Genomic DNA, 26,570 nt, shown 5'->3' on the forward strand with positions numbered 1-26,570 from the left:
CATCTCTGAAGGAAAACATCACATGCATGAGAACAACAAGTGTTCCGTTTAAGACAAAGATTAAGTCTATATTAGCTGTGCCATTGTCTTGAAGTCATGGTTTAACATTTAGTGTTTAGCAAGTCATTTGTAGGTACCTGGACACACATGATCCAACATTAAAAGTGTTAACTGATCGGAGAAATTCATGATTTCCCATTTTTCATGCCCCGGTATACAATGTGCTTTTCTAAATTAAGTTCAGTGGTCACTGTCACATCAAGGTTTGGTAAATCAATTCAGTTCAGAGTGGACAGACATGATGCAATGAAATGCACAAGAATAAAGCCACTATGGATGGTTATGAATCTTTGCTGTTTTGATCTGTATTTCCAATTGTCATGTTTTTTATTTATTGTCTGTAAAGTGTACTGGCATTTTTGCCAGGAATTTCTTAAAAAAGAGATACCCTGATCTCAAGAAAATGGCAAAATAAAGATTAAAAAAAAAATTGAAGTAATTGATAGATCTGTAAAATAAAATTACATATTGTCAGGATTTTTAGAAAAATGCAATTATGTTTTGGTAGGTATATATTTAAAATCTGCAAAACATATTCGAACCCTGTTGTCAAAAATGACTTGTCATAAATAAAATCGATGTCAGCGTTGCTCCATACTCACTGACCTTGCCCTGACACTGATGAAATCATCTGTTTGTCCATCAGACACAAAAATAAGCATTAGTGGGGTAAAAGAAGGGACAGACAGAGACTTTCTAGATTTTCCCTATTGAAGGGAAGTTTCCTATATTGCTCACTGTCTTCTCAATGAATCCTGCATTGCTCCACTGTGTTGCATGACACTGCTCTTTAGCTCCCAGTGGCATCACTTCAGCACAGAGGACAAGAGTGACTCCATCCTTAAACAGCTCACCATAGTAAGTACTTCACACAATAGCAACAAATGCATACTGCAGATTTGTCCACGTTTCATTTCCCTGGCCATTTACTGTCAAACACCACTGTCTTGTGATTATTTCCTTACTCCCAAACATGTTAGAAGCTTTCAGAGGAGCTATAGTAAAAGCAATAGTTCTGGCCTCAGCACAGGCTGGTAATCATTAAGTGCTGCTAACAATTTCATCTCTGTTCATGTCATGCCCAGGTCATGCCTTCCTTCCTAGCCATTACTGGTTCCTTTCTTCCTTCAAAAGGTTCCTTGCATTATTACCTTATACCGTATTATTATCATCAACCGGTAAACCCACTTTGTACTTCACACTTATTTTATTTTATACTTATACCCACTTGGTACTTAATTCATTATTTTCATTAATTTTCTGACCTATATTATAGTGTATTATATGTTTTGCTAGTACTTCTATTCCTGTGTGCACTGATGTAAAGGTGAGCTGCTGTAACAAAAGAGTTTCCCCTCTGGGATCAATAAAGTATTTCTGATTCTGATTCTAGTTGGGTTGAAATGCCCTTGACTTCATACACTCTTGACATCCTGTCCCCCACCCACCCTGAGCTTGCGTAATAAGTGCCTCTGGTCACCCTGTCCTCAGAAAGAATGAGTAAACTACTTCCATCAATCTCTCTGGTTTAATCTGCTTTAATGACCTTCTCTCGGACATTCCCACACAGACAAGATTATGGTATTTTGCCAAAGGGTACAGAGAAAGGCACTAATCAGTGTGAGCCTGACTCAGTTCTATATTGCAACAAAATCAGATTGTTGTACTAAATTTAGTTTTTATTGTAAATTCAGAACATTAATGTAATGTTGTAAAAGTGTAAAAAATTGCTTTTTTTGATTAATTGTTTGCATAAAAGAAATTAAGGATGCGGTGTACATAATTTGAGTGAACAGAAAACCACATTATGTGTGTATGTACGTATGTGTACAGTATGTATGTATGCTTATCCATGTATGGACATTTTGGTTTGACATTTAATATCTGACATGTTTGACATATGTTTAGGTAAATCTGGATGAAGGTATAACCTGGTATCTTTCCATTGAAACCACCCAATATATTAACATATTGTCTTCCTGAAACAGACAATACATATTTGGAAAATTCAAAAGATTTACATTTGTTTTGATCCGAGAACCTATAAAAAGGACACATGCGAAAGTTGTTTGTAATGCTGCAAAGAAACAGTCAATTGTCCTACAGTTAGCATGAATTCTTCCAACTCTATAACTGAAATCAAAAACTAAGACTCAAGAATCAATTTATCAACCATCGGCTTCCAACTGTTTTGCGGTCTGAGATTACAGAGTAGACCCAAGGCACTCCTTGACATCTTGAATTTTAGTCTGTTATTTGTCTTCTTGAAGTATTTATCACACACAGTATGACAAAAAAACCTCAGATAGTCAAAGGCAGATTGTGAGCTTTGAGGTTAGTGGTTATCATTCTTTATTGACACCAGTAGGTGGTTTGTGCTGAGAAGCAAACATGGCTGCGGTGTTTGATGCTTACTGGAGGCTATGAGCAATGCAAACAATGAGGACAAACCACCTTAGAGTAGTTGTAGGAGGAGTTGGTATTTGTAAATAATGTTTCAGAAACAGGGGGGAAAAGTGATACATGATGTACACAGAACTTAAAAGGTACTTTTGGTGAGTTCTAGAGATCAACCCTGTACAGAGGTGGCTTGACTCCAGAGTCACACTGTGTGTTTCTCTTTGTGTATTAGTTTTAAATAAAGGTTACAATATCTACTACACCTTCAAAGTCAACGTTTGCTTGAACAGAAACTATAAGGAAGTCTGCAACAATGAAAAAAAGCATTACTGTTTAATAGCTACAGGATGTTGTATTGTAAGTACTTGCCACTGTTTGATCAAATATAATTTCACTCTTACTTTATATATTTATGTAGGAAATTGAAAATGTATCCTCTGTGTTACCCACTGATGTTACATGACTACAGAGTTGTAGTAGGAATCCCTGCATATCATCAAACCAATTATTTATGATATCCAAATCAAACTGAACAAGTAATGTGTGTGCAAAACAAGTGCACAAAATGGCACATGCTTTGACATTTCTCTGCCTGCAAAAACGGAACTGCCTTCCTTTACTTATGACTTTGAAAGTAAGGCTGTGGTAAAACTGCCACCTTGCCACATGTGGCATGAGTTATTTTTACACTTCAACAGTTTGAGGTTACGAGTATAGAAAGACAATGTGTTTTGCCTAACTGACTTTTTTTGATTGTATGAACAGGTTTGTTCATACAATGAAAAAAACCGACAGGGTGAATAAGATACCTCTCTTACACTACTGTCCTCTTTCCCTTTCTGAAGGCAGTGAAGCCACTAAACATGCCCTTCGGGTTATGCCCCTCTGCACCATCTGCAGCTGTGGCTGATAATAGGGAAGATAGGGGAGGAGGGGACTGGCCAAGGCCAATCCCATGAGAAAGGAGACAAAAACAGGCACCTCTCAGCCATAACATCTGGTCACAAAAACGGTGTGAAGTGTCAACAAGACAATAATTGTCTTAAAGCCTCCAAAACGGCACTTGGTTGTTACCCTGCCAAGTAGGAAACCGTCAATATTAGTAAAACTGTACAAACAAAAAGGCATTTTGTGTGTGTGTGTTTGTACGTATGGTGAACCCTCACCAAGGTAATGTGACTCTGAGTTACAGCTGAAGGGCACAAGAGTCAGAGCTTTCACTAAGAGTGTTAGAAATATTAAGTTACAACATTCAATTCATAGTGTTCTACTAGACTTGAAACTTGACCCAAAACACGACATTGATCTCTTCCAGTATCAATTCAAATCCTTAAATAAAGTATAAGAACAAAAATGCTAAAATGCTTCTGACCAAGACGGCTAAGCATTCATTGTGAGAGAGAGAGAGAGAGAGAGAGAGAAAGAGAGAGAGAGAGAGAGAGAGAGAGAGAGAGAGAGAAAAAAACTAGCCCTGGTTTTTTCTTTAGATTTGACTTTACAGACTAAAATGTCAGAACTAATTTACCTGAGGAAAAAGTTTGCAGAGGTAGTTTGACAGTACACAACTAGACACTACAGTTTGAAATCAGGCAATTTAGTACAAAAAAAAAACCATATGAGCTGCAGACTCTGTTTGGACATCTTTTCACGTTTGTGTTTTAAAGCCCGTGAAGGCAAAACAACCCCTAAAAAACTTCTGGCTGTGTAAAAGTACTGTCTATTTAAATAAAGCCATACTGCTAATGCCTGCTGACAGTCCAAACTAAAGTCCACAGCAGTTGACTCATAGGGTGCAGGTAACTAGGACAGTGACCCTTGGACCAGGACCCTGTAGTCTAACCTAAAACACTGTATTTATCTATGAACCGGGACATCGAACCAAATTTACAATGTATTTATCTTGGCGCCAAGATGAATTACATATTACACACGAGACACAGTAAGACTGCATAATATAATGTGCTTACAGTAGTGGGGTTTGGGCTACAAGAAAATGAAGATGAAGAAAAATGCCAGGGTTTGAGATAAGCCGTATATTCCCTTAATCGGTCATGAATTATTTTATGGGTATGATGTGAGGGTGGGCCAAAAGAAAGGGGCCCTCCATCTGTCAATAAAGAGTGTTCAATGGCACAAAGATGAAGGTTTTTTTCCTCTCACTTCAATTCAGCTATGTGGTCTAGTGTTTCATTAAAGCTGTCTCCCTTGGCCATAGTTATTTAGTTACTCAGTTTATTCTTTACCGGTTAGATATCATTTCATCATTCCAGCAGACATCATGGTTTAGGGAGGGAGGGAGGGAGTGACACAAGGAATGGGCCTCAAGGGTAGTCAAACTGGAAATACAAGTGGGTATTGCCAAGATGTGTTTGTGTGTCTAGAGTATGTGCGCGTGAGTATATTTACAGCAAACTCCATCCAAAACATATACATGCACAGAGACCAAAAAAAGAACATAAGGAGTAAAGTATATGCATGGCACGCACGTGTTGGTTTTCTTAATTCCCCTTTCAATGTATTCATAAATAGAGTTCTGGTTTGAATTAACCTCATTTCACAATATTCTTGTTGTAGGGAAGTGTGAATAAACCCTGTCAGCACAAATTTGGTGACCGATCTCTGACTCCCCAAATTAAAACAGTGAGTTAAAGGTTTTCTTGCCTGACAAGTTGAAAAAGATGGTAGGTACCCTTAATATTCTTTGTGTGTGAGGCTGCATGGTTCAATCTGACAAGGTTGTAAATCTTGTATATTCTTTGAAGTAAAAGATACTATCTCTTCTGTGGGTCTTATCTCCAATCAAGAGCATTAGTGCTGTCAGTATGGAGATAAACATTTTTTTATTCAGGCATCACTCCACAGACATACAGTATACACATACATTCTTTCAGCAGACCAATCTCTTCCTCAGTAGCAATTAAGATATTGCTTAATATGGTATTTGAAATATTGTTGGTACACTACAAGAATATCAAACATGCACATAGAGTAGACTTGCCCATCAAGTAAACTCTAAGACAGCTCTCCATTTCAGACAGCAACCAGGGAGGGACCGGAAGCTAGCAAAACACTGTCATCTTCATGCATTCTGACTGACATGCCAGTTTAATACACTACAGCACGTACACACTCAGCCACTGCAAATACTTTATCTTGTGGCCTGTGACTAAGGGCTCTAAAGTTCACAGGAACAAGCCACATGGTAATACAAGAATCACACCAAAAAAGGAGAGGGATTTTTTAAACCCATTTTTACTGCCATTTAGATAAGAAACTGACAGGATTCCCTTAAAATGAATCATTTAAGTTTTAGGGGGGGTTGCACTGTAGTTACCACATCATTTCCTAAGTCCTATGTCACAACCAAGGGCCTCTGTGATTTCTGTTTGCAGGACCTTGCAAACCTCTCAGGCTTTAGCCAGAGACAGAGTTGTGCATTGTAATAAGATAAGAAAGGACAGGTGGCCCAGTGATCAGGTGCCAGACTGCCGGCCTGCTTTAGAGCTGAGCTGAAGCCTACTGTGTGTCTAGTATGGCTCTCCTCGATTCTTTTCACATTAAGCTCTGAAATAGTACCGAATTGACAGAGGAGTCTCTTTAACCTCTCACAGGCAATCACTTATGCCAGAAAAATGCTGAGCTATTTCGGGACTGATTTACAATCCAAAGCACCTGCTGTAGTACTGACCAAAAAGTTCAATTCTACTTTATATTGCCTGTTTCAACAAACAACAGGATATGTGTTAACCCTTCTCCCTCTAGGACAGTCGTATCAATAACTTTTAACATTAACAACTGCTTCAATTTGCTTAGCTAACCTAAACAAACCATAAGATAAACGTATATTACAAATTCCCAAATGAATTGGAATTTTGCTTTTAACCTTATCGACAGGTCAGTATGACTCTTACCTTGTAGCTGTTTAAACCTTCCCTCCAGGATGTTAGAGTATTGCACCTGATTAACAAAAGCTGCTGGGGACAAACAGGGTTCTCTGTCCCTGTGTTCCCACTCCATGGCCTTTTTTCTGGATCTCTCTCCTAAATATTCCTCTCAGATACAGAGTGAATGGGATTTCTCCTGCATAGCACAGCACAGGCAAGCTTTCCCACTAAAAATGTATCAAATTCTTTAGAGGGTTTTCCAGAGCATAGGTTTTGTACATCCAAAATGCCTTGGTTTATCCTCCTCTTCAAGATTCACTTCAATGCTGTGCCTAAGTAAGGCACAACACAAGTTTGAAAATGTTGCCGCCTGTTCTTTTCTTCATCTACTGTATGTCCCACCTTGTCCAGTGAAAACACAGCAGTGCGTGCACGGGTGGAGGATTTTTTCAAAGAATCATTTCAAACAAAACTGAACAAAAATGTTCTCTTGTTTCACCTCCTCCTGTGAAGAACTTTCCCCACACTTTAAGCCTCTAAAAACTTTTGGTTGCACTCCCTGGTGGTTCTAGCAAAGGAACACTGGCTATTCCTTCCCCTCCAAACTGAACACACATTTGCTGGAGCAGAGCAGGCTAACCAGCCACAGTCGGATAGCTGTGTAAACAAAGCCTGCTGTGCCGTCTGAAAATTGTGTCATTTGCATAAGGTGTGTTTGAGGGAGGAGCACAAAGGAAGAACATGGTGGAAGGATGAGGGGAGGGAGGAGGTGTAGAGGTGGACTAAACCATTAGAGTTCTTTTCTCAGTGTAGCTTGAGGCGGATTATTCAACTCCACCGTAATTCCAGGGAGCATCGGGGTGTGGCCTGCCAAGAAGGTATATCATGAAAGTCCCCATCAGATTGCGTTCTCTTTTTCTGTTATCTCGCTGTGTGGTTCAATCTTATTTCTATTATTCTCTAGACAAGATTTTATTTCCCTTTTTCTGTTCATGGGGTCTGCTCTATGAAGGCGTTAAGACAGGAAGGAAGTTGTTGAGGTAGTCTCAGCAACACAACAAGCTCTTCCTGCCTGAATAAGATTTGAAATTTTGAACTTGTGTCTGTTTGTCAGGCAGATGGTTAGGCAGGGGTGGGGGTGGAAGTGAGTCATTACCTGTCTAAAACAATTATAGAACTATGCTGTGTTAACACATATAATGTCTTACTAGATTAGGGACAAATCTAGAAATGTGTGTGTATATGTCTGGTACCCTTTGTTAAGGAAACAATGTTTCTTACTGACTTTTTAAATGTTTAATATGTTCAACTTTTCCCCCACTGTTAAATTAAGCGATTGTTTGCAAACACTGGAGGAAAATGGACTTGTATTCTATTTATTATTCTGAGATTTTGCAAAACAATTATTTTTCACCATCACTGAACAAAGGATCATCATATCATAGAAACAGTAATTTCAGCCTTTTAGCGCATACTTCAGATTCTCAAGTAAGTTTGTGCAAGTGCAACACCAAGACTGTAAACATAGTGAGGACTAAGGTCACAGCCTTCTTACGAGTGGATGGCTTTTTGGTCTGGTCAGGGGGCAGTGGTAAAAAGGCCTGGTTGTTTTTTCGATCCCAATGAGCAGAGAGCATCTGGATGGGTCTCATTAGAGGACCAAATGCCCCAGGCCTTCTGTGACTGGGTGTTTATGGAGGGGGACTGGACTAATGAGATCCAAACAGAACACACTTCCTTCTGAGGAACAGAGGCTATGCTACGGTCACATGCAGTGAGAAAGGAAGAGCAGAGAACTAGTAAACCACAGTGATGGCCATTTAAGATCCCATTGGGCATATATCAAACATCACAATCCCAATTAACATGAGAGGCAGATGTGATGGCAGGTTTGTGTGTCTGGCATATGTGTCTTAACATATTCTGTTAAGGCAGTTTCCTCCCTGTGCAACCAATCTATCGTTTGGATATGCTAATAAATAAACATACAGGATAGGATTAACAGTGATTTTTTCTGAATCTTGTGAAATATGAAAACAAAGAGTGAGGACGTTTGCCAAAGGGAGATGTGGGAGAAATTCCTGCCTTGAGAAAATTGGAATTGATGATAATTAATGATGGTCTGGTGTGGTGAATGAACACAGATGAGAAAGAGGAAAAGATAGAAGCTGTTGGGGGAATAAGCACTCCCAGAGGGAGAAAGGAGAGGTCTATTGCTGAGCATGTATATTTTATCCATCCTACAGCACAACCCCTGCTGAAGACCCGGGGGAGGGCGGAAGGCTGGACCATACTCCAAACGCTGGCAGTAAATATCTGATCTGAAGGGGAATCCCCCCTGGAGCAAGAAGGGTTGATTTCTCATGAGTCCTGCAATCACCCAAGTCTTAGTTCCGTTATCTCCAAATGTGGCCAAATGTGAGTGAATTTATAGGATATTCTATTATTTATGCTTCTGTGTTGTTTCTTAGTTCATTTTATATATATATATATATATATATATATATATATATATATATATATATATATATATATATATATATATTAGATACCTACACAACAAATATATAGGCATGGCCTGTGTATAGCAATTGGTGGTTTCCAGGTGTAACTGATTTGTCATATCTATGATAATGGTGCAGATATGTTGTGAAGAATAACACAGTTAATAAAAGGCATATGTATGCTTTTCAAAGTGCAAAAGACTTGCTCTTTCCTACTGTGAAAGCTTCCACAAGTAAATACATGTAACTGTTTGAGTGTGAAGCAGGGCGTTGCTTAAAACAAAAGGCAGATTTGTACAGCTTGCCTTTCTACCCACACAGTATAGGAGAGTAGGAGAAGCGGTTATTTATGCAAAATACAATGATCTTAACACAGGGTAGGATCTCTGCTATGAAACAAGTTGCAGCCACTGTTGTCACACCTGGAGTCAAATAATTCCAACAGACCAGAAGGGTGTAAGAGGTGTGAACCAGGAAATGAGGTGATCATATTACAGAGACAAAAGCAGAAAAAGTTGCATTGAGAGAGACTGTGAGAGAGAGAGAGAGATGCGTAAGTAAGCAGCAGCTTACAGGATGCAGAAGGTCTTGACAAGTTGTAAAAGGTGGGCAGGAGCTGCGCCTAGGTTGGAAATTGCTGCTACAGCATGTCAAAGAATGTGCACATCAAGCCCACACTTGTCAAACGGAGATGGTATCACAGGTATTCACATGGAAGTGTATGGGCACACACACACACCACATAATTATATGACAGCATGATACAGAATATTTTTAAATACAGTACAATGCGTATACAAGCTGAATACAGGCAACACCCAGAGTGTGTTTCTGTTAGCATGAGGAAACGAGTCGGGCTGTATTTGTAAGTGAAATGAGGTTTATCTTTCAGAAATACTTTGACTACAGCGGTACTCAAAGATCATCAGAACATGTGGTTTTGTGTGTCAGAGCTTGTGTGTGTTTCTATGTGTCTTGGTGCCTGCCTGCCTGCCTGCCTGCCTGCCTGCTGCTCCCCTCTGCTGGGTTCTCCATGATACTGCAACTTGTTTTGACTAATAATAGAGATTATGTCTGTAGAATGTGAAACCAGGAAAGTACAGGGCAGTTAAATAAACACACATGCAGACACGCACACACACACACACACACACACACACACAGACACACACACACACACTGGATGTACTTAAACAACTAATAGGGCCATCAGGATTTTCACCTGAGTCACCTTAGTTGTAGCCTCCAACAGGATAGGCTGGCCAGACAGACACGCACTTGCACAGCTTGGAAGGATGTCCAGACTGTCAAGGGTAGGCGAATAAGTTAGGGAATAAAGTGTGTGTGTGTGCGCTCAGACCGAAACTAGCATTGTATCAAAAAAATGGAGCCTCCTCATTCATTTAAGTAAGACCACTGCATACCACAGAATGGGTTTTGATGCAGAGAGCTCCAGCACAAAAATCACATTGTCACCCAAAATAAAAGTTAAACCTGGATATACTTTGTACATTCATGTAATGGTTGTTTTTGAAAAGAATCATAACATCAATGGACTTGAGAGAACATTATGAACATTTTAGATGGTTGACTTATCTTTATGTGTTGCCATATTGATGGAGGATTTTCACCACACCTAGCCCTGAAGTTTAGTCTCACCACCTCATTCCATCACTGCTTATTGCTCTTTGGTGAATTCACTATACAGCTGCCTGGCTTTGTCCTCCTTTTGGAAGTATTTCTGTCTTGCCCTATAAAGAGAGAACTGTGCCTTTTGGGACAGAAAAGAATAAAGTTTGTTCCTCAGTCTACAAAGCCTAATTAGATTTGGGCAAATCACTGTTAGTCAGTGATTTTGTCTCTAAATGTCATCTGTTTCTCAAACTCCTGTTGCGTATTTGGAAATGTTATCTTAAAAAGAGTTACCATATTGGCCTAAATATAAGACAATGTTGTCTCTAATGATTACATTTGGGGGAAAAAGGGTGTATTATACTCAAGAACTAGAGAGTTCACAACCACAGATGTTCTGTTTGAGTGGAGTGAACACCATCTAATATGTTACAAAGTAAAAATGTTATTTTACAAGTGTTGTATTATGCCTTGTTTCTAGCCTTAATGCTGCTAGGCTAGCAAGTTTCTACCTGTCCATCTATAGAGAACCTGCTAGTTAGTCAGCCCTAAGAATGTCTGCTCGTGATATTTGATTTCATGCCACAGTGGACAGCGTCTCCTGACTACTACACCACAGAAATGGACCGAAAAGAGTAATCTGTCATGCCTCCAAGAAATGTGCTATCAAAGACTGTGATGTTAGAACATGGTGAGGCCAAGAAGGCAGACTTAAAAATGCTAACAATCACAGAAGAATTGCTGGTGGTGCCAAACCAGCTACCACCAAAAGCTTGACACAAGAGTGTGTGAGTATGTGGCTGAAATATATAAAGTAAGAATGCCTTTTACCAGAGCAGTTATGAAGCTGAAAATGTTAGACATTACCAAACAGCTGAATTCACTGTTTAATACTGTTTCTCATTGAGATGGTAAAATACAGGGGAAAATGTACAAATACTATATTTTACTGATTAACTTTAATCGCTGATTAACTTAACCCCACCTTGTCTATGTGTCAGCATGTTTACTGTGCAGTTCTACAGTCTTTCATCTACAAACTTCTGAGTACAATTTTAAAGATTTCCAAAATTCAATCAAAAGACATTTCCAATCAGGCCCTCTAAAACTACGCAATGCCATCATCTTTAAGACTATGACTATTTTATACAGTAGCATTTTAATCAGAATGCTATAACAGTAATATTAATTAGTTTGGTGGAGTCCAAAATAATCATAGAATTTTGCTGAATGTTTCTTTGGCTTACATTTTATAGTGTACTTTTTAAGTCTTTTGACTGTATTATTTGAATTATCATAACATCATTCACATTATACTGTTCAGCTCAGCAGGATTTAAAAAGGAGCAGTGCAATGTGTCCATCAGTTATAGCTAATGGTTTGATAAAACCTCCTTTCATTTTGCAGCTCAGTGTAACTTTGCAATGGAGATTGCTACACATACTATTATATTTTTTACCAAAGCTGTTATTTAACCTCAATATTCAAAATGTTCTTTAATTGATTATTTAATGCATGTGGGTTTAGATAGTTTGCAGGATGGACTGTAACCACCACCTGATGGACTCAGTAACATCCCTTCTGTGGTTATAAAGTAGCTCAGTAGATCAGTGGTGGCCCCAACAAACTAGTATTCCTGTTGAACATCAAGGGAAGTGAAGTTGCAATATTAGAAACACCTTTAAAATAATCTAATCCAACACAACAACACCACTAACTGCAACCTCAAAAATTATCATAGAGCTGAATCAACATCTCGCTAAGACAGTGTCATATAAAACTAAACATTGTAATATTCACAAAGGTAGCTTTTTTGGCAATTGTATTGGATTGTACAGGTGGACCTAATATAATGGTAACTCAGTGTGTATGGTTCAGAAGGCCCACTCTAAAGAGGTAAGGCAAAACTCAAATATCTCAAGACTCAAATATTACACTTTTGTAAAGTTCAGTGTTATATTGAATTGGAAATGAGAGTGTAAGCCACCTCCTACAGTCCTCATTTTTGTTGTACAATGTTTCAAACAGAACCAAATGTTTGTCAATCATCATCACACACCTATGGTACACATAGGTGCATGTTGACACCATGCAAGCATGTACATTGGTGGAAAGTGAAGTGTAGCATACCTGCGAGAGCCTTGATGCGTGAGCGCTCAAAGAGGCGTGCTGAACTGTTCTCATTATCCCAGTCAGTCTCTGCTGCCAGGTCCCAGCGGTTGTTGATGTCATTATACTGCTGCTGAATCTCCAAGCTGTCAAAGTCTGTCGGCGAGATGGTGCTCATGGTGTCCAGGCTGAAGAAAAACACATTCAACCTACATTTCAGACACAGAGACACAAAAACATCCAAAGTCAGTGCATGCAGAGAAGGGAGACAACATTGCGTGATACCAGAAGCTTCACAAGACTGACCCTTGAAATGTTTGCAAGCTAATGTTTGGAAAATTCAGTTTAGAAACTAAGCATCTATTTCTATTTCATCAGGGGCCAGATGATGCACTGTAACATACATCACCCACACTCTCCTCACAGCTGCACTCTAGTTTTATATGTTCAAATGACAGTCAAATGCAAATAGCAGCTTGGACAGTACAACTGCCAGAGTGTGGAGTCAGATAAAAACTTTGAGATAAGTTCAGCAACTGTCATTAAGTCGTTAAGTTTGCCAACCAATAATTGAATATAACTACTCCTGTAAGCCAGGGCAACTCCAGTAATCCCATTTTAGCTTGAGTGTCGATGGCAGAAACAACCTCAATCTACACTGAGTAGATCTTGACTTGCACATGTGCGAAACCTATAAAAGCTACACCCACACACACACACAAAATGACCATATGAGAAACCTAACAAGCAAAACCACTGCACACATAAAGCAGTACAAACACAAGCGCGCACACACCACATCATACTGCATTAGGCCTGGGTGGCACTGAAAGAATCAAAGATAAAAAATATATATAATATTGTGTTAATGCAGCAATTGTTAAGGACACCTGTTGATGCTTTCAGAAGATATTTCCACTAAACAAAGTTTGCTACAGAAATCATTAGTAATGTGGATATGATAACTTAACAGGAAGTGACATTCATTAGTTATTTCACTCAGCTTAAACAGTCAAATATCCTTGGAAATGCCTGTCCAATAACAGGTATGGAGTCACCAGGAGAAGAAAAATGTTTATTTATCTATTTCCACAACATTACAATAACCAATAACCAACCAGATATTGTCCCTAGACAATATCTAGCTTATGTCACAATATCGATATTATGTCAATGTATCATCCAGCTGTGCTTTGGTGCACATTCTGTACTAGTAATAAAAATGACACCTTGTTAGAAACAGTTGCTACTTTAACTCTTTCCTCAAAACATGAGATGCTTGTGGCATGCATGTGCATCATTGTGCACATGCTGGTAAAATATATGATACAAATAGTATGGGGACATCAAAACATTGCTCTACAGCCCTAATAGTGGACAAAAACCCACAGAATAAAACTCTTTATATTCTCAGTGCCCATCCTTGCACTCACTGCTAGTCATGCAACATCCTTCCTGTCCTGCTGTTTGTACTAACTCAGCATAATAACAAGGATATGTCAGTGCCCAATCCATTCTGCACATACGCTAAAGTGGCCCTGTCAGTCAAAGAAGGTTACCGCAAACGTGCCATTTCGAAATTACTCGTGATGTGAATGACTGATAATAAAACAATCCTACTCACACTCAAGATAACAAAATGGTCTTTAATCATTGGAAATTTGATAGTTTGGTCTGTGTATCATTAGATAATCTATATTTCATTTATAACTAGAAATGAAAAAAACATAATTCTGTTTCGTGTTAATTCTATGTTAATACAATACAATTCATTCATACATGGTCCAGACACTGACAAGTGTCAGGTTTTTTATAACTTCAGTAAATTCCCTATTACATAATAGTGAACTATTAAATTTCCAAGGATTAAAACACTTATCTTGATTTGAAAGATTTAATTTTTGTATTTTAAACAGGCACATTTGCGGTAACTTTCATTGACTGACAGGACCTATTGTGCACATGTGCAGAACGGATCAGGCAGCCGTTACGGATCGAGCACTGACAGGGTACCCTCATATGGCAACAATCAATACTTCATAAACAAGGAGGTCAATTCCAGCCCCTTTCGCTAACTGGCTGAGTCTCTGTATTTTGCAGACAGATTTAACCTGAACCAGAAGCAAATGCATCTCTTCCTATGTATTCATTTTAATGGTGTGTGTGTGTGTGTGTGTGTGTGTGTGTGTGTGTGTGTGTGTGTGTGTGTGTAAGAGAATTCTTGTATAACTGCACAATAAATATTGTACACTTGTGTTAATATTTGTGTACATGCCTAAATTGGCTGTTACAGACAGGCACAGACCGTTACTACATAAAATTCAGTATCCCATTATACCATTCTGTCAAAAACATCATATTCTCATAACATCACATTGTTGCCTTCAAGGAAAGCATTAAAACCTTGATAATATTGATGGATCATCAACTTCACACAGATTAAAGTAGTTAGCAGACAGCAGCAGGGAAGAAAATCAGATACTTATACATACATTCAGATGAAAATATACTAAGTCTGAATATATTTGCTTTATCACACCTCAAACATGTTCTATCAGTAATAGTGTTTCATTTGTTAACGATTTCAATCCAAATAACTCCATATGACCAGACAGATCCTGTCCTTGGTATTATGCACTGACACCCAGTGGGGTATCCACATTAAGATTAAACCCCCCACCAGAGAGACCCATTAACTAACTGGGGCCATTAGTTTAAGAACATTGAACAGATTAATAGACAAGGTTGAGCAGTCAGTTTGCTAATACCTGCCAGTTTATCTTTTGTTGTGTCTGGCAGCTGTGGCTGACTTGTATGGAGATGATGGATGAGAGAGGACTGTGGTAGGAAAATGCTGGGGTTTTGGAGGAGGTATTATTTCTAACCCTGTCCCTGTTCAAGGTTCAATTCATTCATTTAATGCATGGAAACTGCAGTCCTCTCATCTCTCGCCACCATGTCTGGCATGATGAGTTTAGTTTAGTTTCTGTAAGATTACATTGTACTACAGTGAGAGGATATAAGGAAGAGATTCCAGGGAACAAATGAGGTGATACTCCAGAGGAGATTAAGTAGGCCAGCTACGCAACACATCGCACATTAATGAGGCTACGTATTCATCCTCTGTTCTTTTCCTCAAGCTGTGATTGAAAAACACTTGGACTAATCAAGTCATGCTAAGTCAATGCATCCTCTAAATCAAACCTGAAAATCGTCAGCTGTCAGAACCGATACTTATCTATTGTACACTGCCAATGTACAGCCAGGTTAGGCCCATATGTATTCCCTGCATTGTTAAGAGCAAAGAACACATTCTAGACAGGCAATGGCATCATTGAGCATAGTGTCAAAGAGTGGGAATGATGTGGTGCAGATTTAAAAAGCCTAAATTCAATATAAAATGTTGAACTCGGAAATCTCAAACATCCTATTGCAGCACTGTGTTAGCTATTCTGTCTTAAAACTGCAAGAAGACAGAGTTCAGTCACAGTAATTATCTGCAGCTGTATAGCATGGGGGCGACTTAATGTGTCACTGAGCAACATTATTAGGCTTTATTGGGTTGTTTTTTTTAAAGATTATTTTTCGGCAATTTAGCATCTGTACACTTTGACATCAAATTGTATTGCATCGAAGGCTTCAGTTTTTAATCACAGACCATGGCGTTGTCTATCGTCCGAACCCCACACCTTACTATTGTTAAGCCAAGTCACAACAAGTCACACACATTCTAGCTATAAAAAAATTAAACAAAAGCTTGGTAAATCCTATTAGTGGCAGACTAAGAAGTGGCTGGGAATAGAAACTAAATGCAAGGATTAGAGAAGAAGGAAGAACAACGCCTCCAAACTGCCCCCCGACCTGTCACCTCCCCACTCACTGACACCCCAGGAATTGGCTAGTGCCTTGAAACCACTGAGTGTGTGTGTGTGTGTGTGTGTGTGTGTGTCTGTCAAATTATGGGGTAAATTAATTTAAAAATAAAAAATAAAATAAATATATATATATATATATATATATATATATATATATATATATATATATATATATATATATATATCTATATATATATATATCTATATATATATATATATATATCTATATCTATATATATATATATATATATATATATATATATATATATATATATATATATATATATATATATATATATATATATATATCTATATATATATATATATATATATATATATATATATATATATATATATATATATATACACACACACACACACACACACACATATATATATCTCACAGGTAGGCCTACACCATGTGACTTATTGTTGTGTGGTGCTGCTGACAAAGAGCTAAGTTGTAAGATTTCTACGCAGCTTAAACAACCAAAACGTCACGGTATGGAAGCAAGATCCACAAAGAGGACACACTATCCAGGACAGGCCTGGCAGCAATGAAGTCAATCTGTCTTTGGGAGTGGACCAGGGTGAGGGCTGAAGGGGGGCAGGACCATTGAGATCACAGAGTCTGGCAGTGCCAAATGGAGGGCAATCCTCCCCTTGTTGTGGGTAGGAAGAGGCTCGGCTCAGTGTCCACACTAATCGCTCCTCAATGGATCAGAACAATCCCTTGACCTACTATGATACAACCTACTGTAATCATCCTCCCACACACACACACACACACACACACACACACACACACACACACACACACACACACACACACACACACACACACACACACACACACACACACACACACAACAGTGTGGCACGAAACCACACATGCAAGCTGAGCTGACCTATTGCATCTCCACCAACCCTCTCTCTCACACACACACACACACACACACACACACACACACACACACACACACAGTACTTCTAAAAGCAACACATACGAATCCACCCACTCAGCATGTAACTGTACAGTGTATCAGCATTCAGCACACAAAGTGGGTCGGTTCAACACCTACAATCATGCTAGCCTGAGAGACGTACAATTGCCTCCCCTTATTCCAGAGAGAAACCAAATCAGAGACAGAAAAGAACCCCTAAACTGTAACGTTGCACTGCAAAGCTAAAAAGGCATAAAAGGAGCCTTTTGAATCCAATGTTTTCCATACACAAACCTTCTGGAGACATCAGATGTTAGCCCCAAAGCTACTGCAATGCAACTTGCGACAATACTTCTCATATCAGACAGAGACACAAACAGACAGGCAGTCAGACAGATGTGGCACAAAAAGGGGCATAAAAGAGGCTCTATGAAAGAAAATCCCCCCAAGGCCTAATCCACAAACATAACAAAAATTAATGTAATAAAAGATTTAGAATCTGTCACGGATCCTTCATATGTTGATATGCCTTTGAAAAATTACTGTCTAAATACCTACTAGTGCAATCATGACAAATAAAAAATAATACAAAAGAAATAAGTGATCCTGTTACAATCAGCCTATTATTGCAATATCTGGGCAACATAGGGTTGTGTGAACACAATGAAAACTAAAGTGGAGTCATAGTTTGTTTTCAGGATTGTTCTGAATTATCCTCAAGCTGGGTAACAAAGTATGGCCTACATGGAGACAAACCTTTTCAAAACATGACAGCACTATGCTTTCTCTAAACTCAAAAGAGGAAAGCAGGGCATACCGTAAGTGTGACTAGGAAGGGGAAGCGGGAAAGTGGGGCACTGAGGAATGCCTCAAGGCTAAACCCCAGCTTCTGACCCGGCAGACACACATCAGGCTATTGCTCACAGCAGACTGACACCAGCTAAGAAAGCAGGGCAGAGCCAGTGGCATGATAGGCAGCGCCACCACCCCTTTCTGTCTCGCTCTCCGTCATCCCTCCTCCCCTCCCAGAGCTGCTTCCCTTTGCCCAGCTGGTCGGTTTGTCACTGCACCCGTTAATCAGGGAGAGAGGAAAAGAGAAATAGAGCCCGCAATCAGTCACCCGCAGGGAATTAGGCCTGTGCACATTAGCCATCCACACTACCACAGTGCACCAGGGGAATAGGGTAGACACACACACAACCACTCCCTGTAATGCCAAACAAAGGAGCCTTGCCATACAAATCCAAAAGCCATAATATGATACTGGTATCAAAATACACAATTATTAAGTTTTAAATATTTTAGTGAAAACATATCATTATGACTGTAAAGCATCCAAGAGCTTCACATTAACACATTTAGTTCAAGCTGAGGTGGCACCTCTGTGTTGCCCAACATCAGCCTGCTGTTATACTCAGATGAGCCTGGTGGGTGGGGAGGCAGATCCCAAAATGCAGCGCACAAAGCCTGCCCTGCTAAACTGGCCCCATACAATGGAGGAGTCAGCAGAGAGTTGAGGCCAGCCGTTTGAGCCTTTCCTGTTTACAGAGATGAGGCAGCCAGAGGCACATATGCATCAGAGGCCCCTCCACAGGCTACTGATCCTGGCCTGAATGCCCTGCTGAATAGGACAGCAGAAGTCCTTTGTTGACCTGTAGCATCACATTCATCAAACACTCAAGCGGCCAGCATGCCCTCCACATATAGACATAGACAATTTACTTAGGTTTTGGCACCAGCTCTGTATACAGCACAATGGTACATAATAAATGTTTATTTAAAAAGGGATGATTTGATTTCTTTTCTTATTTTTGGACTGCTATTTGTGCTTCTTTTTTTAAAAACTGATTTCAAATATGTATAAGTTAATCTAAATGCATTATGTCATTCTATAAATAGGAAATATATAGAATTGTTTTTAAGCTGTCAAGAAATTATATTCATACTCAAATTATACCATATTTAAATACAATCAAAAGAATGCTTTGCGGAAAATGTACTCTTTTGCCACAAAGGCAGTGCCATTCACTTCAAGAATTCATACACATCCCTATAATGCTCTGAGGCTTGCTGAATCAGTGACATCTTTTAAATCACTTCTCAAAACAACATTTATTGTTGGGGGTGGTTTTATTTTATTATGTTTTTTTTATTTCATTTGGTTTCATTGTATTGCTGTATTTTTTAAATGCCTGATTGTATTTGCCTCAGTTCGCCTGAAATGTTTTAACCCTGATACAACCATGTAAAGCACTTTGTAATAATATTATAATAATATTATAATAATAATAATAATGATGATGATTATTATTATTATTATGAACAATTTAATCAAAATCTGTTAATATTTACAACTTTCTCATCAGCTGAGAAATGAGAAAAGCAGGACTTCTGTTATATCTGTTATATCCTTTAGCTACTCCATGGACAATGAAGGAGTGTCTAGCTTGTAAACAATGTCGGTCCTACATCTCATATCCATGTCATCTCATGTCTGAATCAAATGTTAGAAGTAAGCCACGCATCCCTATGCTCTAAATCATCTTAAATAGTGCCACAGTCACACCTTCAACCTTTTTCAATGATTCTTCTGTGAAGCAGTGCAGCATTGACACATCACAGGTTAGTGGGTGAGACAAGCTGCACTTGCTTTTCTCTTTCAAAGAGAGGCATGAGTAAACAATCAGTAGGAATAACAACCTTGGCCCATCCACAGCATTAGCCTATTTATAACAGGACTACTTTTATCACTTAGATTCAGAACTGCCACAGCGTGGACATGATATAGTGCTTGCTGCTTCTGTTGCTGAATGAGTCCTGAGCTTAGCCTCTGCTTTTAAGTGCATTTGGCTGGAAGTCACAGTAGCAGCATCAATCTCCTGCACTGCCAGAAATCCGAATTACAAACATCAGTGAATTAATGCAGATCAGGCTAATCCACTGGATTGGTTCTTGCCACTTTAAAACACACTAGACCAAGTGCAAGCGTACTGTTAGCATGCCTACAGGTCCGCTCCTCTGTGTGTGTGTGTGTGTGTGTGTGTGTGTGTGTGTGTGTGGGGTGATGCTGATGCATGGTGCATGGTTGATTGGTTGGTGCATGGTTGAGCAAAGCCAAGAACAACTCAAGAAGTTTTACAACTTCATGGACAATATAAAATACCTCACACCAACAAACCATTCAATATAGACATGAATATGGACCTACATATGAAACTACAGTAGAACTGTTCTCAAACCAGCACTTGATCCATACAAATCATAATGCCCCAACATAAGCCATCTATGTGCATGCGTGGAGGGTTTTTTTTTTTTTACCTTTGTATCAGAGATGCTTAATATAACCTTATAAATGATGCAATATGCAAGTTTTATTTTCCTTTAGCTTCATAATGCCTGTCTGTGGAGTTTGATACAGTTTTTTAATACCAGTGACTCTATGAGTACTTCAGCAATTTCATAAAAAATGTTAATTTGGTTGCCAGTTAACGATAGAATAAAACAGGAAATATTGGGATAGACTGGAGGATAGCATGCAATAAAGGTCTGAGATCACATTTAAATCACCAGCCTGATAGTGGTGGTGTAAAACAGCTGCTGCTTGAAGTAGTAATGACTTGTGAGTCTTCATTTAGCAAATTGCAACCGTTGGTAAAAACATGTTCACTGGTCTGGCAGCACTAAGACACTGCAGTTTTTAACTGTAATTTATCCCAAAAAGAGATTAGAATGGCAAACTAAACACAAACAATGGATGGTATTCATTGTGTTTACAGGTAGTTCATTGCAAACAATTCCTTTTTTAATGAGTATCCAAATAGTCAAATACTGCCCAGAAATGTTAGAATTGTTTAGCATAGCTCTATATTGAATTGGCAGTGAGATATTGCACTTTCAGATTACTGAGGGGGTGTGCAACAGTTTGTGACCCTGTGAAGCACAGGTGCAACAACTGCCTCTGCATGAAAAGTTTGCCCCGCAAGAGGCACTTACTGAATATAAATGTAACGCCCTTATTCTTTCTCCCGCTCTACTTTTAGACATTATTAGAAATAGAGGAGATGAGTAGACTGCCCTCTCCCTGAACTATTAAGCATTTAGCTGTGTTTGTGATTCCAACTTGTGTGTGTTACGCAGTGCACTACAGTTGCCATACTGTCAATCTCTAGTGGTTTTGTAGCCTACAAGCCTGAGCCACAAGGCTTTGGGTTTAAATGGGGTCAGACTCGACCAGACCAGACATGGCTAGTATCTCCAATATTTTCAAACGAACATTAGAAAACTAATTTTAACAGTAATATGAATATAATTTATTTCAATTAGTAGACAAAGAGGAATGCAATTTGAGATTAGTGCAGACCATTGCAACAGTCATGCTATAAAGTATAGGTTTGGAAAATAATTGTCATGGAAAGCTGGACACAAGTGATTTAAAGTCTGCAGTAAGGGCAGAAAACTGCATGCCAACTATGTTTTTTTCTGGAATGTAAGTGCTTTCTATCAACTTTACTCATTGACTACTGTTTCATTATAGATGCAAGATAATTTGCCATTTATATTAATGAAATAGCTCTCCTAAAAAAGTAAATACATATTTTATGCAGATGACACAGCTGTTCAGGGCAGTTTGTCAGTTTATTTGGCATCAGTTGGTTTTAAGATAAAAATAAATCTACATAAAATAAGTTACGTTTTTATGGAGCCAGTTTTGATGATCGTTTCGTTTTAAAGATGCCGTAATATATGCCGTAGATGCCGTATAAAGTAGTTCATGCTGATGAACTACTTTTTAAAATTCTGACAAAAAACTGGTATGTTCTAATAAATGAAAACCTCAAATGTATCTCTAGAATGACCACTTTTCAGGAACAAAGTTAAAACAGCATTGCTGTAGACCTGACAAACCTATCTGAATTGATCTCATTTTTAAGTTATAGGATTTTCTGGTTCTCTGGAATTACGCGGACACCGTGGATATTTTACAAGCATCGACCAGGTAAAGCAACAATGACACACCTGGCCGGAGCCGATGTCATTCGGTACCACGTTGGTTTCGATAAGCTACGTCATTAACAACAATAATCCTCCTCCACACGCGACTCACCTGCTCTTGTGAAAAATGAATCGCGCTTAAAAAAATACAAAACATGAATTTTGTGTTTTTGGGCGACTTTATAAAACATACTGCTGACAAAGAAAGACAACAAAGCAGATACATACAGCCTGTATGTGTCTGTCCCCGTTTGATACAGCCAGAGAGAAAGTAGTGATGTACAGTAAGATACAGAGGTGTAGGTGTGTGTGCGAATATCCAAAACCCAAATTGAAAATCAAATACCTACCCAACGAACAAATATCCGATTAGTCAAATATTCAGGTCCAGCCCTACTATATAGTATTCTAAATCCCTGTCACCGGGTATAAATCCCTGCAAAATCAGATGAAACGATTTATGGCACGCACCACGCAGCCTATGTTTAAATTTTCCCAGGCAAAGTTTCGCCGTGAGTAGTAGGTTAGTTAAAAGGAAGTAGGAGGAGATTTTTCTGTAGAAAATGTTATTTTTGACATATATTTTATGGCTATGGCTTATACTGGGGCAGGATCAGCAAAGAGAAAAAGAAAATAATTGAACTGAATTTAAAAATCTAAAAAAAAAAAAAGGTACAGTGATGAACACGAGTCACTCTTGGTCGGCCATTCAAAAAATGGAGAGAATTGCGGGATTTGACAGGATTCAAAGCTGATCCGGAACTGGCCCTCTTCCTCCTAGACAGGTATGTAATATGTTGACGTTTTATAGTACAGTCCATGGAGCTATAGGTCACGGTGGACATTACAGTAATACAACTGGCTTAGAATATAGTTATAGCTAGCTAAAGCTAGCTTATATCTTGCTTATTATTATGAAGACATAACATTACTAGAGAATGTTAATAACTTTAGCTTTCTCAACAAAATTATTATTACCAAGCAACTGAATCTGTTAGTTGTAGGTTTACATGTAACCTACGTGTATGAACAGTACTACTACTACTACTACTAGTTTACTTAGTTTCAGCATCGTCATATTAGTTATTAATCTTACATAGCCACAAATAGATACATTACCTCATCGCTATGCATCCTGCAAAAAGCTGTTTAAAAAAGAAAAATAGTATTAAAAATAAGTTGCGTCTTTCTTTCACTCGCTTCCAAAACAAATGCACAGATGCAAGGATGGAGTGCCATAAGCCTCTTCAGTTGTTTATTTTATGGCAACAGATTAAAAGAAAATCATTTTGACCTCAAGTCATCATCAATGTCACTTTCTGGCCTCAACACAGGGCACACCGGCCAAAAACATTGCTTTCAGGGGGTTTACATTTGACACAGCATGTGAAAGATTGGATAAATAAATGTGGGAAAAAAGCACAATAACTACTGCACTGATACTAAACTATAAAACTGTACTTTGAGGTGTTGTAGTATACAGGCGTTAAAAAAAGAAATGTTAAATGAATAACTGCACATCAGAAAGCAGCACTCGTTACACAAGGCGTACGCTGGGTTAGTGATATGGTTCATTGCAGCACAATGAAAGCGTGAATGACAGGAAATGAAAAAAAGCTTGTTCAAGGGGGATTTTGAGAATCAGCACTATGGGGGGCCCACATTCACAGTCCTATTCCATTGTTGAATGCTGTTCATCTAGCCAGCCATCCAGCCAGCTAACAGCCATATCACATCCATCTATCATCACAACCCGTCTGGCTCGCTATCAAATAGCCTCTACAATTATTTCAACATGTGGCCATGAACACAATAACAAGGTGTGATTTCACTAGGATTTTTTGAGCCAAGAGTTATCAACAAACACTATATGTAGTCTAATAAAAGGATGTTGGTGCATTTGATCTAGTTTCGTTTTGATATATATTCTTCCTGGGAACACTATGCAGTACTAACTGGATCACTAAGCATTTTCTACTACAATAACAGAGAGAACTTCTATCACAGCATCACACAACACCCGTCCTGCAAATAAGTGCTCATCTTGCAAAGCTGCAATTAATTAATCCATACATTTGAAAACAACGCTTTTGAAACTCGTACAAAAAATATTTCAAGTAATGTGTATTCTAATTGGCCAGCATCTAGAATTAACCTGAAGAACAAGACTCCAGTGGATGGCAACATGAGCTGCTAATATGGATATATTTGATACGTCTGCAGATGTTCTCTGCAAGTTTATCGCATACAGGCATTAAATGCATTTGTATTACTCCTCACAGGCAGATTCAGTTTTATGTGTGTGGCAGTTTGTCTATAAAAATCTGAAGGATGATGTTTGCAGAGGAAGACTGGGTAAGCCATAAAAGAGACAAAGAAACACAAGAACTGCACAATGGCCAATAAATTATTCCAAGTGCACTGTGTGTTTTGATGCACAATAACAGAGTGTTATTTTCCCTGAAATGTCCACATTTGGTGTTTAGTCATATCACAGCGGGCTTCTGCGGCTAGATCTCTGCCCCGGCTCCAAAGGGATGTCATTAATTATTAAACATACGGTATGTAGCCTGCTTCAGCCTTACACCTAATGCTGCCTGCAGACAATGCTCCATGAGCATCATTTCAACAAGGAGAAGAGGAAAGTCATCATGTCGCCCTCTGGTGGTACCATTCCAAGCTTAGTGGAACAAGGCCTTTTGAACACTTGGACTTGGTTCCCCGGTATTAATGCTGTAACAATATTTTGGGTCTATATTTTCTTTTTAGAAATTTCAGTCTAAACTACATGCAAGTGATATAGTCTCTAAAAAAATTAAGCAATGTATATATGATGAAGGTAGAAGCATTTTATTTTTTTACTCAAGATTGCCTAATAGTACTGGTAATATAAGATTTGAAAATTATGGAAAATTTTAGCTGTAATACAGCCCTTAACATCTGAAAAAGAAAACATTCGAGTTACAGAATATCACAACATAGCTAAAATCCCAGGCGATATGTTGTTTAATATTACAGTGTTGATATCGTATCTGCATATCTCCCTGCTAAATAACAATAAAATAAATGAAAAAGAGCAATTAGGCAAACCCGAGGTAGGAAATTAAAAGGATCCAAGTAGGAAATTGCTAAACAGGAGTTATTAAGAATGTATAGAAACAAATAAAGGAAAGCAATGAACATGGGTAAACATGAAATAATTATAACCTAATTGCTAAAATGATCAAGTAATTGATGCTATTGCTTATGTAGTTGTCTACTTAAATTAGACATGTACCTATATTTAGAACTCAACTTAATTAATATAATTTTGTCAAATCTAGTCTTCCATATAAACCAATCTCCTGGCCACAAAGAAAAGGAGGAGGTAGGGGAGAAAGTGGAGGCATTTTAAACATAACAGACCGAACCCCTGGCTTTCTATCCCACCCTGTAGATGGCTGCAATGCATTGCATTCAGCTTGCAATCAATGTGTAAATCAGTCACTGAATATAAAGTGGGCTGAAAACCTGAGGTGCTTTGTACTGAGAATCACTGACATAGGATAGTAATGTCTATCCTGTAACAGAGAGGCCATAGGTTTGGTTCCACAAAACAACCACAGCACTTACCAAAGTGTCATTGAAAAACACCTAACCATTTCCTGACCAGCTGTTAGGTGTTCTAGCCAAGAACAGCAGTTAAATGCCATCAGTGTAGATGTTTTTCACTGATTTCAGTCAACCCTTTGCATATAAGAGGGGCTTCCCACTTGGCAATAGCCAGTATTATCCCTCTACTCCTTAACTACTGTACAGTTTCGTCCTACAGTGTCTCTTCCTTTCAGTGCTCTCTCTGATTTCTCCTATAGATTTCAGAAAATCATCAAAAAAAGAAATCAACCATCCACCCTATAATGTAACCCTTCATTTCCAATAACTACTCTCAATCATGTATACAAAAACATCAAATGGCTCATCAAGAATGATGATTAAAAAGTTCCTTTCATTATTATACACGCCCATCTGTTTTTCCTTTCTGTCTCGATAACAATTTTCCAATGGGCTGATGTCTCTGTCTTGGCCATGAAACATGACCTAGGGTTCTACACGTGGTAGCCGGCAAATGTCAGCTCTCAATGTCTGCGAAATTAGAGGATTTGCCAAAATGTTTGATGGGCATGTAGCAAA

The 26,570-nt window shown here is 38.6% G+C and overlaps 1 protein-coding gene and 1 long non-coding RNA gene across 6 annotated transcripts in view; one reads left to right on the forward strand and one right to left on the reverse strand.

The window, feature by feature from the left end:
* Positions 1-26,570, reverse strand: part of LOC122888453 (spectrin beta chain, non-erythrocytic 1) — a 54,442-nt gene that overhangs the window by 26,753 nt on the left and 1,119 nt on the right. For 2 of the 5 annotated variants that reach the window (XM_044222918.1, XM_044222915.1), the window contains exon 2: positions 12,611-12,798. In XM_044222918.1, the coding sequence (XP_044078853.1) occupies positions 12,611-12,767 (157 nt within the window). In that variant the 5' untranslated portion in view covers positions 12,768-12,798. Of the gene's footprint in view, positions 1-6,371; positions 6,967-12,610; positions 12,799-26,570 lie in introns of those variants that run through there. The other 3 variants (XM_044222919.1, XM_044222917.1, XM_044222916.1) reach the window with 2 other exon arrangements.
* The window catches only part of LOC122888462, a 33,500-nt gene continuing 14,055 nt past the window's right edge, over positions 7,126-26,570 (forward strand). The window contains exons 1-2 of the long non-coding RNA XR_006380705.1: positions 7,126-7,222; positions 8,591-8,762. This is a non-coding gene — a long non-coding RNA (uncharacterized LOC122888462). The remainder of the gene's footprint in view (positions 7,223-8,590; positions 8,763-26,570) is intronic.

This window comes from Siniperca chuatsi, linkage group LG14, assembly GCF_020085105.1.
Source record: "Siniperca chuatsi isolate FFG_IHB_CAS linkage group LG14, ASM2008510v1, whole genome shotgun sequence".
In the NCBI taxonomy this organism is placed as follows: domain Eukaryota; kingdom Metazoa; phylum Chordata; class Actinopteri; order Centrarchiformes; family Sinipercidae; genus Siniperca; species Siniperca chuatsi.